The following is a 17,419-nucleotide window of genomic DNA, read 5'->3' on the forward strand; positions in this document are numbered from 1 at the left end:
GCCAGTGGCGATTTCTTAAGTTTACGAGTATAGCGCCGCCAAACCATCATTCATGGCCTATCTATGTATATAGAAAATTAAATTCAATAACGATTATTAACGATAAATTCAATAAATAAATAAAAAATATCAAAATCACCACGATCGTATTCACTCGGGTATGCCCGGAGCGATACGAGCCATCAAGTGCCCGCCTCCCGCACCGATCATCTCGCCGACCAATGTCGTTTTTACGATCTTGGAAAAAAGCCACGTTCTTTTTTGCTCTTCGATCTGTGCAAAGTATTCGTTCTTTCTGTCTCTCCTCGCTATACCTACTCATTAACAGTTCTCAATATTTTATATATCTTATTTTGAGTTAATAGTTCATTTAATCAACTTATAATAATGCAAGTGATCGGTTTCCGATCGGTAATTTTCCTACGTCCTAGCTCAAAATTATCTAGTTTGAAAACAGTGCACAATGATAGCAAGAGGGCATATACGTACCCGAAATTATGTAAGTAAGTTATAGTTTACATTATATTCGTTGATAGAGGCTTTGAAAATAAAGTGAAACTAGGCATTATGTAAGCCTTGTTTTAAAGATCGATTTATCGATTTAAGAGTATTGTATTATATAATCTATGACCAAAGTTTAATTTTGCAGGACCTAATTGTAGTAGTAGCAGGCCTGTCTCACTCGCGCGTTTAGGTATCGAACTGTAAGCACCCCTTTAAAGGGGCAGATCACAAGGGACTCACAAGCGAGCGGTGACGCGCGCGCAAGATTTTTTTTTTCGCATATATCTACGTACTGATTTAACCGCTGTGACATAATCGTTATTAATCTGATAAATATGAACAATTGAAAAAAGTCAAAGAAATATTTCAATAAAGTAATTTAAGACTTTAAAATACAAATATATATATATATATATATATATATATATATATATATATATATATATATATATATATATATATATATATATATATATATATATATATATATATATATATATATATATATATATATATATATATATATATATATATATATATATATATATATATATATATATATATATATATATATATATATATATATATATATATATATATATAATATATATATATAGCATTAAATGTTCACTAAAAACCTTTATTAACACTTTTATTGCATGAAATATGCAGACCGACTCCAGTCCTAGTAACTAGGACTTATACGCCGCATATAAGTGTATATATATATATATATATATATATATATATATATATATATATATATATATATATATATATATATATATATATATATATATATATATATATATATATATATATATATATATATACACTTATATGCGGCGTATAAGTCCTAGTTACTAGGACATAACAAAGGAGTCGGTCTGCATATATATATGTTGTTGAATTTTATGGTTCCGCTAAATAATAAACCATAAGAATAGTCAAAGAATGCCTCAAACACGTGGATTTAACATTAAGTACGTAAGTTTTGAACAACATTTTTTTAGGCTTTTCAATTGGTATTTTTGTTAGCTAAAAAGATAATTTATAAGTTTATTAATCCCTTATTCGTGCTATATAAGGCATTAGTGCTAAAAATGTCACATCAATTAATAATTTGGCAATAAAAATTGCATAGCTTTTTACGTATGTTTACGGATTCTCATCACTTGAACTATAGTTAATCGATATCATGAACTAATTGACTTTCTCTCTTGTATCATAATGTGCTCCGAAATAATCGACAAATAGGAATATTCAAGAAAATAAACGCACACTACTTGTATGAAAATAAGCACAAAATGGCCACGTCATGACGGGCATCTATACTATAATACTTTATCTATGGTTGGGTTACTTAAATTTGATTATTACTATAAAAAAGTTTGCAATTAGTAGCTATAGTAATTAAAAGAAGATTATTTTATTTTCTAAAAGGTCGGAATTTGAACTTTATAGTATCGTAGCATGAGTTGTTATTTTTTAAACGGGTTTCACGAGTGGGAAATCTGTTGGTACTACTAATATATATTCTGTGGTAGTAGTGTTCTTTTCTGACAATATTAATGTTTATTTAATTTTAATATCCCGTATTTTATTTGAGGTCGATAAAAACAATTACGTGAATCCCGCGGAAGGGAATGTCCATATTAATTTTTCGTGTTTCAATCCCGCTGTCCCGAAATCACACTACCTAACCCCGAGCTCTGCTCATAAGTCATAAGAATTGAAAAGCCATTGTGTCTCTGATTCCCACGATAGGGGTATTAAACAATTTAACTCAAGGCGTAAAAATAATGCTGCATCTTCCCCATTTTCTGTAGCATGTCCTCACAAGTTCATCCCGTAGTATACAACAGAGACAAACCTGATGGGGATGTGAGGGTGGCGTGGGTCGGTTGTGCGGCGGCGGCGGCGCGTGCGGCGTGGAGGCGCGCGACGTGTCGCTGGGCTCCGGGCTGCTGGAGTCGGAGCGCGACCGGCTGGAGCCCGAGCCGGACGCGCGCCGCCGCCGCTCGCCGCCGCCGCCGCTGCCGCCGCCGCCGCCCGGCGTGCTCGGCGCGCTCTCGCCGCCCGCCGCGCCCCCCGACCCCGCCCCGCCCGGGTACCATCGCGCGTGACCCGCCGTCCTTCAACACAAATAACATATTACATAATATTCAACATTACAAACATTATATTGATTATTATCAGCTGTAAGCTGATACTGATAGAGTTACAGTTACCTAGCAATATGACGTCATATTGCTAGGTAACTGAAATAAACAGTCTGGGGAATAGAACATGCTATTATTGCAATGTTATTATGCTAGAGGCAGCACCAGCATGATCGACGTTTCACAACGTTTCTGTCAATATCCTGAGTCCTGACATAACGGGTGCAAGTTGCAACGCATCGGATTTTGGTCGGATTGTTTACTGTATGTGCAAGTAACGGGGCCCTGCGGGGCTAAAATGGTCGCTTTGAAGAATCATGATATGAATCATAATATGATTCATTTTTCTAAAATCGCAAAATGCAACTCTGCTTGCAATTCTTCTTCTTCTTCTTTTAAAAATGGCCGACTCGGTGAATTGCCAATGTCAGAGTGGCTCGAAAGACTTTGCTCTAATGTAGTGAAGGTCTGGTGAAGTAACAAGTGTACGGTTACAAAACAAAATTACATAATTACAGGAGTTGATAGACCTAAAACAAACACAAACACAAATGTAAGTAGAGACATCACAATATTATATTGTTATCACGAATATATGCACACAAAATTTCAATAAAAGGGGTGCTTGCAATTAATTTCTGTATTTTTGTACTGATTTGACATTTGTCATTTTGACAGTTTTGACAATTCATTTGCTGAATTGTTTGAGAGGAATTGCTAAATGTGACCATTTTAGCCCCGGTGCTCCGAACTTTGCTCAATATTCCCTATTGCGTAGCGTATTTTACTGATTACAAACACATAATATTTAAGAATGTATATATAATATAAAATTATACAACATACATCATAGATGTACATACATATAAGAAGGACTCTGCGCCAGGATCGAAAATATTTTGCAATAACTAGTTGCTGCTCGTGGGAACATAATTATAGAAGTCATAAGGGTGACTTAGCTCTATGATAATGATTTTAGTTGGAGCCATGTAATTAATCACGTTATTACCAAGGTCTTTAGGTTGATCCAAGATGGATTCATCCATGGTTAACCATCGATGGTTAATCGTCCCGGCTCAACCTGCCACTAAGATTGCAGAGCTGTTTACAGTATGCCCAATCGTCGATCATGATTTGGACAATTAAAGACAAAAACAGTTTGCTTATGACTCAAGTTATGATTTATGATGAAAGATATTATAAGTAAAGGTGGAGAGGCTTCAACACACAACGAGACAGTTAATATATCGTAAAAATGTGGCAGACTCACTAGGTGAAAAGTGAAAACACAGCACCGGCCAGTCCATCATTCGGTATTAGGCATAAGGGGACTGACTCACCGTTCAGTATTAGATGGCGGGGTAGCGTACGGCGCCGTGGAGTTGTTCCTCTGGTATCGGCCGTACGCGGCGGGCGTGTTGCCGCGGCGGCAGTAGTCGGTGGCGCTGTCGTTGGTGCCGCGCCACGTGGCCGGCGCCGCCGCCGACGCTGCCGCCGACGCCGCCGCCGATGCCGCCATCGCACAAGCGTTCCCGGCGCTCTCCTCGCCGCTGTAACAAACAAAACATCTATTGTGATTGTTGATAATCATTAACAAAATATACATCTATACTAGTTATTGTCTGACGGGACAGAGATTTCAATTTATTCAATACTAGATGTCCCGCGCGGCTTCGCCCGCGTAAATTAGGACTTTTACGGAAACCGTACATTTTTCCATAAAAAAATGCTCTTATGTCCCTACTCCCTTCACTTGGTCTACTCTATATCTGTGCCAAATATTGCCATAAAAATTACTCCAGTAGTTCGTAATTTCTAATATTTCCCCCGTTTTTCCCACATTTTCCTAAGTTTCTTTGGACGTATTAGTCTTACTCGATAAGTGAGCTAGCTATCTAACACTGAAATAAGTTTTTAAATCGGACCTGTAGTTCCTCCGATTCCGTTCAAGCAAACATACTCTTCAGGTTTATAATATTAGGTAGGTTAATTATCGCTTGACAAACTCGAGTCTCGATCTAAAAGACTATGAAAAGTACCAGTAATATGGTATAATATGTTAGTTATGAAAATGATGTTGATGATGAATGTAATTTGCATAGTAGCATATGCTTTCCGTTCTTAAAACAATGCCGAAACTCCCAAACTAGTATCTATAAAGAATCAGGAGTTCTCTCAGCACCTTCCGAACCACGGTATACCAGGTATACCTCGGTGCAAAATCTTACTTGTTGGTACCATATGCTTAGAATACTTCTCACGAAACCGAAGTCACCACATGTTTCCCTATAAATTTTGAGGAGTTCTTTCGATTACTTATGGATCCTTCATCAGATTACCACTTTTGTCAATATAATACCAAATTGGGATGATACCCTATATACCAAAAGAAAAATTTTGAAAATCGGTTAACAAACGGCGGAGTAATCGTTGAACATAAGAAAACGAACATAACACCTCCTCCATTTTGAAAGTCGGTTAAAATTGTAGCCTATGTGTTATTCTGATGTATAAGCTATATTATTGTAAAGTTTCATTAAAATCCGTTCAGTAGTTTTTGCGTGAAAGAGTAACAAACATCCATACATCCACACATCTATACATCCAAACAAACTTTCGCCTTTATGATATTAGTAGGACTAGTAGGAAGTAGGATAGTAGGAAGTAGGATTACCCCAGTAGAGTTAGATTTTTTAAATTAATTATAGTAAGGAAATTTTTTTGCACCGCTGTTTAGAGGAGGTCATAAATAGCTTAAATTCAAAAACTCGACCAAATCCGACGAGTGCGTTAGCCGCCATATTGGTTTGAAGGTCCAATATTTTTTTAGATATATCTTCGATGTTAACAAAGATAGGGATTTAGAATTTCGGTCACTAGTTGCAAGTTTTAAAACTAGCTTAACCTCCAAATTTTTTAAATTTCGATAAACAGTTTTAGTTACGGAATCATGATCCGTATCTGCCATCTTACTTGAAGGATAACTTCTCTTTTCGGCAAGCAGGTACGTTACGTTAGGCAAGTTACGTTCTGCTTCAAATCACCTTTTAGACGTGCCTGTACAACATACAAAGTACTATAACTCTTCTTTTGCTGCTACGGGAATAAGGCTGTGGAATTCATTACCTACCCATATAAGAATGGCGACTACACCGTATCGGTTCAAAATGCTGGTAAAAGAACATTTTTTATCTATTAGTAATTCATGCAATCAAATAGCTAGTTATTATCTTATATCTTTAAACGAGCAATTCTTGTATATATATATTATATATAATATCGTGTGTAATGCGTCGAGTTAGCGACCGGTCGTGCTCCGCGTTACACACGCAGCAAAAGTAATATTTTTGCGAATCGCGCGGCACTCGTGGCCAACGAGTTGCTGGCGTTTATCCAGCACGCCATCGACACTATGGACGAGGTCAGCATTCATGCAGATCTGCAAGTCCTCCTTCTCCAGCGAGGAGATTTGCAAGGGCAAGCAGCTGCTATACGAGACGCTCAGACAGAGCGCGAATATGCCGTCGCGACGAAGAGACGGAACGGAAAGGAGCGTGCAGGACATCATCTCCTTGCTGAAGCAGACGGATCCTGATGAGGTGCCGGCTTTTGTGGCAAAGGAGCTCCACAAGCTGCCACCCGTCACATTGTACTACGTCGACGTCGTCAGCCTACTGAAGGACATCAGGTGCGGGGCGACCACTAATGGGGCGAATGAGAGCCGCAGGGCTCCGAAGAGTCGCGAGACTGAGAGCCGCAAGGCTACGAAGAGCCGCAAGGTGGAGTCTTCTCGGCTTGGCAAGGACGAAGGCAGGAGGTGCGATGAGGAGGGCTTCATACTGGTGGAGAGGAGGAAGAAGCCCGCCGCCCGCAACCATCGCGGCACCGCACCATATGTACCTGAGCTGCGTCTGCGGAGCGAGGTCCCCGCGACGCCCCTGTACATATCCCGCCTGCACTGGTCCATGGAGGTCCAGGACGTCGTGGACTACATCCAGAAGAAGATGACACTGCGCCTGAGGGTCGAGCGTCTGCAGTCTCGCAACAAGGTTAACTTTAGCTCCTTTGTAGTGAGAGTACCGACGAATCTTCTGTCGACTTTCGAGGCGCCGGAGTTCTGGACGATGGATGTAGTCTATCGGAGGTTCCGGGGGAGACTCCGGAACAAAGCGAGTCACGTCGCCGGCAAAATGTGACAGTGTTAGTTTTTAAGTATATATAAAATATGTATAATAATAATAATAATAATAAAACACTTTATTGCTCACAAATACAAAAAATTACACAAAACACAAGCTTAAATTAAAACAGTTATTTAAATATGTGGGCAAAGGCGGTCTTATCGCTAAAAGCGATTTCTTCCAGACAACCTTTGTGTTAACTGGAGAACTTTAATGTAAGCGGAAGTATAGTTATTTGTTTCAGAAATAGGGACGAAAAATTTAAGTATATACGTATATTATTAAATATATAATTATTAATACTATATAGATATATACTCACTATAATAAATACTTAGATACATACATAAAATATTAATACGAATATTAAATAAAGAAGTTACAATCTATACTTTTTCTAAAAGATATTTGTGCAATTTAGATTTAAATATACCAATCGTGTCAGAGTGTCGTATGTCAGATGGTAGTGAGTTCCAAAGAGTTGTGGCCTTAACGGTAAAGGAATTATAATAGTAACCAGATCGAGCAAGAGGTGTTTCCAAAATATTATCCCTATCAGAGCGTAGGCAAAAATTATGACTAGCACCTAGAAATTTAAAGCGTTCCTTAAGATAAATTGGTGCACGAGGGTCATACAGAACTTTGTAAAGGAGAGTGAGAATGTGCTCTTCGCGCCGTAATTTGATGGGTAACCACTTCAGTTTTCGTCTGTATTCGGTAACATGATCAAACTTGCGCAACCCGTAAATGAATCTTATGCAGAAATTTTGGATCCGTTGGAGTTGATTGATCAGTTCCTCACTGAGATCAATAAGGCAGACGTCTGCATAATCAATTATTGATAAGAGAAGTGATTGGGCAAGTTCGATTTTGGTTGTAATGTATGTTAGTTTTAAGGTATTTATTATATAATTATATGTATGTTAGATTTAAGGTATTTATTATATGGGCCTCTGATGATATAACTAGCTGCTGCCCGCGACTTCGTCCGCGTGGACTTCAGTTTATAGTGCGCGATGTCAACAAAATTGGTGTCAAAAGCTGTTATAAAAAAAAACCCTGGTACCCCTTAAATCAAAACAGCTGTGCAGTGTGCACATAATATTTCATTTTTTTAAATTAAACTTTATATTTTATGCCAAATTTTAAAGCTTATTTAGCCCCCCAATTACACAACTTTACCCATAAACTATTTTTTTTTTAAATTTACTCATTAAACATAAATTTACTCATTGATATGTTTAAGGTTACGTCACAGTATATAATATAAAGTACTGACTTATTAAATAACGTAAAAAAGAAATAACAATCGAAAAAAATCGAAACTCAAATATATGATGATACCACCTCTAGTTAAAGATGTTGGGCAAGCGTTAGCGCGATGTAAGAGACGCACTGCGCCATCTAGTATGAATTTTTAGAACTAACTTAATTTGAACAAATTTTCGTATTTTCACCCCCTTACAACCCTTTTTTACAGTAAAAAAGTAGCCTATGTCCTTTCTCAGGCTTTAGACTATCTGTATACAAAATTTCATTACAATCGGTTCCGTAGTTTTAGCGTGAAAGCGAGACAGACAGACAGAGATACTCTTGCATTTATAATATTAGTATAGATTGGAATCTCGGAATCGGCTCCAACGATTTTCATGAAATTTAGTATCCAGGGGGTTTCGGGGGCGATAAATCGATCTAGGTAGGAATCATTTTTAGAAAATGTCATTAACCCCCGACAAAAAAGAGGGGTGTCATAAGTTTGACGTGTCTGTCTGTCTGTCTATCTGTCTGTCTGTTTGTCTGTGTGTGTATCTGTCCGTGGCATCGTAGCATCCAAACGGGTGGACCGATTTTGATCTAGTTTCTTTTGTTTGAAAGCTGACATAATCGAGAGTGTTCTTAGCTATAATTCATCATCATCAGCCTGCTCAGTCCTGGACAATCAGGGTATCTGGTTCATGAAAGGCCGTTAGCAACTTGTAGTCGTTTGATGGGTTTTATATTTCATTCTAGTTCGTGATATTTGTGAATATACAATATTATACGTATACACATAATAATGGAAAGTTGACCTGGTGCTGCAGCATCACCTGGTAATCAATAGGATATCCAACTCCTCGCCAACTAAGAGCAGAGGTTTCGTGTTTGGGCTCATTTTAATAATTGTGACAACCAGTAAGAAGTAGATAAAGTATAAACAGTAAATATTTACATGCTGCTGCTGCAGCGTCACCTGGATTCTATAGCTTCGTATGAACCCAAAGTGGAGGTTTCATGTTTGGGCTCATTTTAACGGCCTTATCGAAAAGGACATTGATAGATGGTAATCATGAGAATATGATTCTGTTGATAGGAATTATTCTGCACTATAAGCAACACTTTTTTGTTTTTTTTTACGTTTAAAAAGTATGAAATAAAATTAAATTAAGAAATTTAAAAAAAAAAACCGCCAAAACAACTTTAAAAAGTAATGAAATAATATTTACTGTACTATAGTTACTTTAAGTTCAAATAATTCCTAACTTGTGTAAAGTAATATTTTAGTCCATAATTGTTGTCAAGGTGTGTCGGGGGACCGCTAATGTAGATGTTTAATTTCACTTAACAAGTTTAAGGATCAATTCACAGCGATCTGAATCGAGATAGGTAATCAGCGACTTGGCGGTTGTAGGTTGTAGTTTACTTGGCGGTCCCCCGACACATCGTGACAACAATTATGGACTAAAATATTACTTTACACAAGTTAGGAATTATTTGAACTTAAAGGCAGTAAATATTATTTCATTACTTTTTAAAGTTGTTTTGGCGGGGGTTTTTTTAAATTTTTTTATTCGTGTTTTATCGAATACCGAAAAAGCTCGGTCAAATATATAGCTAGTATTAGTAATAAGGCCGCCATTGACCACAATGGCGTAATACTAGCTATGTATTTGACCGAGCTTTGCACACTGTAGTTATAACTTGATAATATATTGCTGTGTTTTTTTTACTTCTTAGTGTGTGCACAATACTCAGTTTTATTTGTTCTTTAATAATATTTTATAAGGACCCTGAAACATGTAAGCTTATGCTTGTTATTGTTTATTAACTAAATAAATTAAGAAAACAAATTATGTAATGCTCTGTTTTATAAGGTATCATATTATAAATCTCTTTTTAACCTAGCTTCAATAGCCATTTAATTTTACTTAAGTTTTGTTGGTTTTGTTAAGCTCTTCCAAATGACCTTGCAAGGAACACAGCTCCAAACAATGCCAATATTATAATTTATACATCAGTCGTTTAACTTGAAAATAGAGTTACAAGTATTTATATTTTATTTGCTTTTACTAAGACGACATTATAATTTCTTTCAATTAAGCAACACATTAAATGCTCAATATATTTATATATCATCTAAAAAAACTATAACGAACTTTGCTTTCGAACATCATCTTATAACTAAGAATATATTAATGGAAATGGAAATTCTTTAAAAATAGTAGTAATGAGTATCACATTGACACCTTATAACTAATTGCCAATGCGTTTTATAATGCGATAATTTTTTTTTTATCTAAAATGGCCTTCTTAGGCTGTGTTTCCACTGAAGCAGAGCGGAGCTTAGCGGTGCCGAATTGACCAATCACCATGCTCGAAATCTTCGCTCCGCATCGCTGTCATTCCGCTGGAATAGCACGATTAGTCAATTCGGGCACCGCTAAGCTCCGCTCCGTTCCGCTCCGCTTTAGTGGAAACGCAGCCTTATGGGCCCGTTCTTCATAAGGCCAAAATGTTCAATATGTATAATATGTGTATATAAGTTTAATAATCCTAATATGTAAAGAAGTTATAAAAAACAACATTATTTTAATTGTTGCGGTACGCATTTATAACTAAAAATAACTGTTTATAATATTATGTTAATGATGTTTAGATGTTCCTTGTAAAGTTCATGTTCCCTAGCAAGGCCAACTATCAAATCTATAGTTGGGCCTTATAAGGAACCACCGGCCTTCTTAGGAACATTACCGATATTTTAACTTAAATCGAGGCATAAGTAGATTTTCTTTTATTAGTACAATACATATATCCCTATACGACAATGCCCTGTAATAAAATTTGAGATGGATATAATTCATGTATGATGATTGATGGAGAATACAAGTGAAAACATGCGAGAATCGCGACGACGACGAATCGGTAGCCACTTGAGTTTTCTTTGGTATTCGGATACATGATCGAATTTTCTAAGACCGAAAATAAATCGTATGGCAAGATTTTGTAGCCGCTCCAATTTGTTCAGCTGATCCTCAGTCAGGTTGACGGAACAAGAATCAGCATAATCGAGAGTGGATAAAAACAGAGACTCTGCTATCTTTATTTTGGTTGGTATGGAAAGAACGTAACGCAGCCTTTATTGATATCGAGAAATAATAGCAAAAAAATCAAGTTTGTTGTATAGGAGCCCCCCTTAAATTTAATTTATTTTGTTTTTAATATTTGTTGTTATAGCGGCAAGTCGGCAACAGATATATAATACACAATCTGTGAAAATTTCAGAATGGATCCTGATGATGAATTATTTCGAAACCGGTCGTGTAATTTGTTAAAAGTTTTAATATAGTGGAAAAAGTGGAAGTTCCGTAGCCAAATGGCAAAAAACGGAAACGTTATAAATTCGTCATGTCTGTCTGTATGTCTGTCCGTCCGTATGTCACAGCCACTTTTCTCCGAAACTATAAGAGCTATACTATTGAAACTTGGTAAGTAGATGTCTGTGAACCGCTTTAAGATTATTTTTAATATTTAAAATTAAAATTTTTAATATTATTTCCATTTACAAAAATGGAAAAAATATTAAAAATTTTAAGGGTCCCCATAGTTACAACTGAAATAAAAAAAAATCATCTAACCTATGCGTGTGGGGTATCTATATGGATAGGTCTTCAAAAATCATATGGAGGTTTCTAATTTCATTCTTTTCTAACTTGAATAGTTTGCGAGAGACACTGTTCCAAAGAGGTAAAATGTGTGTCCCCCTCCCCCCTCTAACTTCTAAAGTAATGTCTAGTGAAACTAAAGTCATGATAGTCTAAAAAAATATATGCTGTACATTACTACAAAAACTACCAACGAAAATTCGTTCGAACGACATCTAGCTAGTAGTTTTTTATACGCCCTAAATGGTAAACCTTAATTTAACTTTTATTAAATCAACTGAAATATAAAAATAAATCAAAACCTCTTAATTTCATGAAAATAAACCTTACTGCTGCTGCGGAACCCTTCAACCCTTCAGCGAGTCCAACTCATACTTGGCCGGTTTTTACCCTTTGGGTACGGAACCCTAAAAAGGGTCCCACACATTAACAGGCTGCCGGCAGGCCGTCGCCTGACAGTTAATCGGAAAAGACTACAGACTCACAGTTCCCCTGACGATTTTGTAGATTTTGTAAAGGCGGTCAATGACTGTCAGGCAGCCTGTCGACCAGAGCCTGCAGGCGGACTGTTAATGTGTGGGATGATAAGGAGAAAACACAATAATTATTATTAGCACTTGAAGGGTTCATAGTTCAAGGAAACTGGCATTCAAAGTATTTTCAGACAAAAAAATTAAGGATTCAACAACTAGGATAACTGCCTGCGGTATGGTAGTTAATAGTTTCCTAATATACGTGTTAATTCCTACCAAACGTGTGTACGCACGAGCACAATATATTTTGTCAAGATTATACTTTACTACATTGGTGATCTAAGATTATTGACCTTTTCTCTAGTTTAGTACCATAGTTTAGTACTAAAGTACACGACTTAACCTCACCAATACTATGTTCAAACAATAATATTATGTACGAAAAATAATCTATACTAATATTATAAAGCGGAAGAGTTTGTTAGTTTGTTTGTTTGTTCGAACGCGCTACTCTCAGGAACCACTGGTCCGATTTAAAAAAAAAATCAGTGTTAGATAGCCCATTTATCGAGGAAGGCTAGAGGCTATATTTTATCACGCTAATACTAATAGTAGCGAAGAAACAGAGGAAAGGTAGGAAAAAACGGGGGAAAATTATTTGAAAGGGCTTATTTGAACGCGCTAATCTCAATGACTACTGCTGGGCTATTGTAATTGAATTTTTGGGAATGAAAAAAGATCGGAACGCTACTTTAAATTTATGTCCACAGTTTGTCTATACTTTCGCATTTCTACTGGTGGCCGGGCTAGGGCTACTGGACCGATTTGAAAAATTCTTTCAATGTTAGATAGCCCATTTATCGAGGAAGGCTACGGGCTATATTTTATCACGCTAAGACTAATAGGAGCGAAGAAATCGAGGAAAGTGTGGAAAAAACGGGAGAAATTATTTGAAAAGGCTTATTTGAACGCGCTAATCTCAGGAACTACTGGTCCGATTTGAAAAATTCTTTCAGTGTTAGATAGCCCATTTATCGAGGAAGGCTATCTATACTAATATTATAAATGCGAAAGTATCTCTGTCTGTCTGTCTCGCTTTCACGCCAAAACTACCGAACCGATTGTAATGAAATTTTGTATACAGATAGTCTAAAGCCTGAGAAAGGACATAGGCTACTTTTTTACTGGAAAAAAGGGTTGTAAGGGGGTGTAAATACGAAAATTTGTTCAAATTAAGTTAGTTCCAAAAATTCATACTAGATGGCGCCGTGCGTTTCTTACATCGTGCTAACGCTTGCCCAACATCTTTCTATGTATAATGCCGGCACTCGACATAGGCGAACGCGTTGGCCAACGCGTTGGCAGACGCGTCGGCCCAATGTGTAGAACGGGCGTTCGCGCGTTGGCCGTAGGTATTTAGATGTTGGCCGACGCGTCTGCGAGCTTGCCGCGCGGGTCGGAAATGTCGGCAAAGATCAAAGGACATTTGTCGCAAGCTACGTGCTTCATCCACACATAGGCCGCGCGATCAGTTCGCCCGGAGTTATAGTTATGATAATTATAATAATATGTAATAATTTAATAAATAATAAGTAGGTAATAAAATAATTACTTATATTATTTTAATATTATAAAATATTATGTAAAAGTGAGTTTATTTCTTTGTTTGTTACGTTTTCTCGCTTTTTATTTATTTATTTAGAGAATACCCTTTAAAAACTTTTTCTTGTCCTCATTTACAAAGTAATTATATGCTGTGAATAAATATACAGCCACAGCTGTTAGCGACTCAACATCCATTTTGAATCCGTCCGCACATTGGCGCGATCCAAAGCATACTGAGCGACCTTCCTATGTGTGGATTACTCACAAACGCCGTTGCAAGCGCACTGCCAACGCGTCTGCGAACGCGTTGGCCAACGCGTTCGCCTATATTGGGAGGCGGCCTAAGAGGTGATATCAGTTTCGATTATTTTCGATTGTTATTTCTTTTTACGTTATTTAATAAGTCAGTACTTTATATTTTAAACAGTGACGTAACACCTATCAATGATTCAAAATAGTTTATGGGTAAAGTTGTGTAATTGGGGGGCTAAATAAGCTTTAAAATTTGGCATAAAATATAAAGTTTAATTTAAAAAAAATTAAATATTATGTGCACACTACACAGCTGTTTTGATTTAAGGGGTACCAGGGTTTTTTTTATATAAAAGCTTTTGACACCAATTTTGTTGAAATCGCGCGCTATAAACTGAAGTCCACGCGGACGAAGTCGCGGGCAACAGCTAGTAGGCTATATTTTATCACGCTAATACTAATAGGAGCGAAGAAACAGAGGAAAGTGTGGAAAAAACGGGGGGAAATTATTTGAAAGGGCTTATCTCACGAACTACTGGAGCAATTTTTCTGTTATTTGGCACAGATAAGAAGTAGACCACGTGAAGGATAAAATAGGCTATTTTTGTGGACTAATTTGTCTGTGACATATCTAATTTTTGTACTTATAAAGATACTTTGAGTCCCGAAAAAGAACATAGGATACAGTTTGTCCCAGAAAAGTGTACGGTTACTGCACAATATACTTTTATGATTTGCGCGTAAACTATTCAATCTATTTTGATGGAATTTGGTATGGAGATACTTTGAGTTTCGGGAAAGGACAAGGAATACTAATTTTGTCCCGGAAAATGTACGGTTCCCGCACAATAAACTTTTATGATTATTGCCTAAACTATTCAATCTATTTTGATGAAATTTGGTATGGCAATACTTTCAGTCTCGGGAAAGGACGAGGGGTACTTTTTATCCCGGAAAATATACGGTTCCCGCACAATAAACTTTTATGATTCTCGCCTAAACTATTTAATCTATTTTAATGAAATTTCGCATGGAGATTGGAGATATTAATTTGAATCTGGGACGAGGAATGTTTTTTGTCCCGGAAAAATGTGGGGTTCCCACACAATATACTTTTCTGATTTGCGCGTAAACGACTAAATCGATGTACGGAAACAACTATAAACTAAAGTCCACGCGGACGAAGTCGCGGGCAACAGCTATAGCTTTAGAAAAAAAATATATCCACAGCCGAATATATTATAACCTCCTCGTTTTTTGGAAGTCGGTTAATAAGTTCTTCGTATTGTTGTCTAGGTAATAAGTCTTTTGGTGGAAAACTTCCTTGAAACACTTTCTCAACTTACACATTAAACAATATTAGATAATAAAACTTAAAATAATCGGCCAAGTGTGAGTCGGACTCGCGCACGAAGAGTTCCGTACCATTTTAGAGAAAAAATTGTGTTTTTTTTTGTATGGGAGCCCCCCTTTTAAATGTTTATTTTATTTAAAAATCATTATTAATTATTAAAGTACACATATAAATAAGGCCTTTGTGAACATTTCAAGTGCTGTTGCCATTATTGATATCGAGCAAAAAAGGCCAAAAAAATCACGTTTGTTGTATGGGAGCACCCCTTTAATGTTTATTTTATTTTTAGTGTTTGTTGCAATAACGGCAACAGATATACACAAGAGCTACAAGAGAGCGCTAGAACGGTTCTTAAGACAAAGCCTGGAGACACACAGACGGACAGACAACGAAGTCTTAGTAATAGGGTCCCGTTCTTACCCTTTGGGTACGGAACCCTAAAACATGAAAGATATTAAAGATATCTTTGGAAATAACAGGATATTGTATACAAACTTACCAACAAAAATAAACGACATACGTAATCACGGTATATTTAAAATTTTATTCAATTTGCGGGCAATTTCAGAAAAACGTGTACGGGTATAAAATTTCATTTTAATTTTTATGTCAATTTTTTCTTTTTTTCTATATTTTTTTTTATAATGTAATAGAAAATATCGTTTATTATATAAAAAAAACAAAAAAGAACGCGGAATTTAAGGCATTTTCCTGATAATATTAAAAATGACCGTTTTTTTTTTAAGGACGGGAAATGCTCCTACGCATTCCGCGGGGGACGGGGAAATCCAGCCGCGGATATGTGGGGCTCTCTGCGGTCGGCAAGGTGGTAAATTGACCGCAGCTCTACCCACTAAAACCCGTCCGTGCCTTCTCCGCTTGGCACTGAGCCGCCGGACCCGCCTGAGGCGAAAACTGCAGCGGCCCAGTTAGCGGCGTCTGCTGCAACATAGGTTGTTTTGCCAGATAGTGCCGAATAATTTCTAGTATTAGAAGATTTTTTGCAAAAACGAGCGGTCACAAAGCGGAATCTTCAGGAAGACTAAAATTTTCGTTTTAAATTCAAATTAATTTTTAAAAGAAATTACATATAAAAATATATAATTGATACTTTCAACTGATACATTTGACTTTTGAGATTTTAAATTATCTATAGAAATCACTTCCAATGCTGGATATTTTTAAAAATCAATCATTATCTCATCTTAGTTGGGAAGGGGACAGGTATATTTGATGGTTTTAAGGTATATTTGATGGATAACAGTTGGAGAAAGTATAATAATGCTCACAAAATATGGTCACTTATCTGAACAAAGAAACCGTTCCTGAAGAACCGTCCAACCTGCGTCCGCGTCTTGTAGCAGATTTTTAACTACTAAATTCAAATTGGAGTTTCTCGATGTACAATGAAATATAGTGCTATCATTTAGTGCCGAAAATATTTTTGTAGTATGTTTATAAAACTAAAAAAAAACGGTCACTAAACAGAACATTCCGGTCGGGTTGTTTTTTCATGATTATAATTTTAATTAATTTGTAGTTAAAAATTATGTTAGATTTTTCAATAACAACACATTCAATTGATACATTAAATATTTAGGAATCTAAAATATGTTTTTAAGCAACTTACTTTAAAAAAAAAATGTTATTAAAGATTTTGTTACAACTTCTGGGAAGGGGACAGGTGAATTTAATAGTTTTCGGTACTTAAAAACCCTTATAAATCTCATACTAAATAAAATTTTATACAATCGTGAATTTATTTTAATAAAAGAAAACTTGTTTTTGCTCCTACATTAAAATTACAAAATGTTAGTATGTAATATTTTACAAATAATCTGTAGCGAAGTCAAGGGACAAGATAAAAGCCAGGGGTACACTTTTTTTTGAAAATGCCCTCATACAATAAAATGTTCAACTTTTCAAGCCCTTTCATTTGGTATATGTCTCAAAGTGCTACATTAGTGGG

The 17,419-nt window shown here is 36.4% G+C and overlaps 1 protein-coding gene across 3 annotated transcripts in view; it reads right to left on the bottom strand.

The window, feature by feature from the left end:
• Positions 1-17,419, bottom strand: part of LOC121735277 (protein split ends) — a 118,912-nt gene that overhangs the window by 23,882 nt on the left and 77,611 nt on the right. For all 3 annotated transcript variants that reach the window (XM_042126049.1, XM_042126051.1, XM_042126050.1), the window contains exons 3-4: positions 4,007-4,216; positions 2,378-2,639 (exon numbers count right to left, since the gene is read on the bottom strand). In XM_042126049.1, coding sequence (XP_041981983.1) covers positions 2,378-2,639; positions 4,007-4,216 — 472 coding nt within the window. The remainder of the gene's footprint in view (positions 1-2,377; positions 2,640-4,006; positions 4,217-17,419) is intronic.

Source organism: Aricia agestis, chromosome 17 (assembly GCF_905147365.1).
Source record: "Aricia agestis chromosome 17, ilAriAges1.1, whole genome shotgun sequence".
NCBI classification, from domain to species: domain Eukaryota; kingdom Metazoa; phylum Arthropoda; class Insecta; order Lepidoptera; family Lycaenidae; genus Aricia; species Aricia agestis.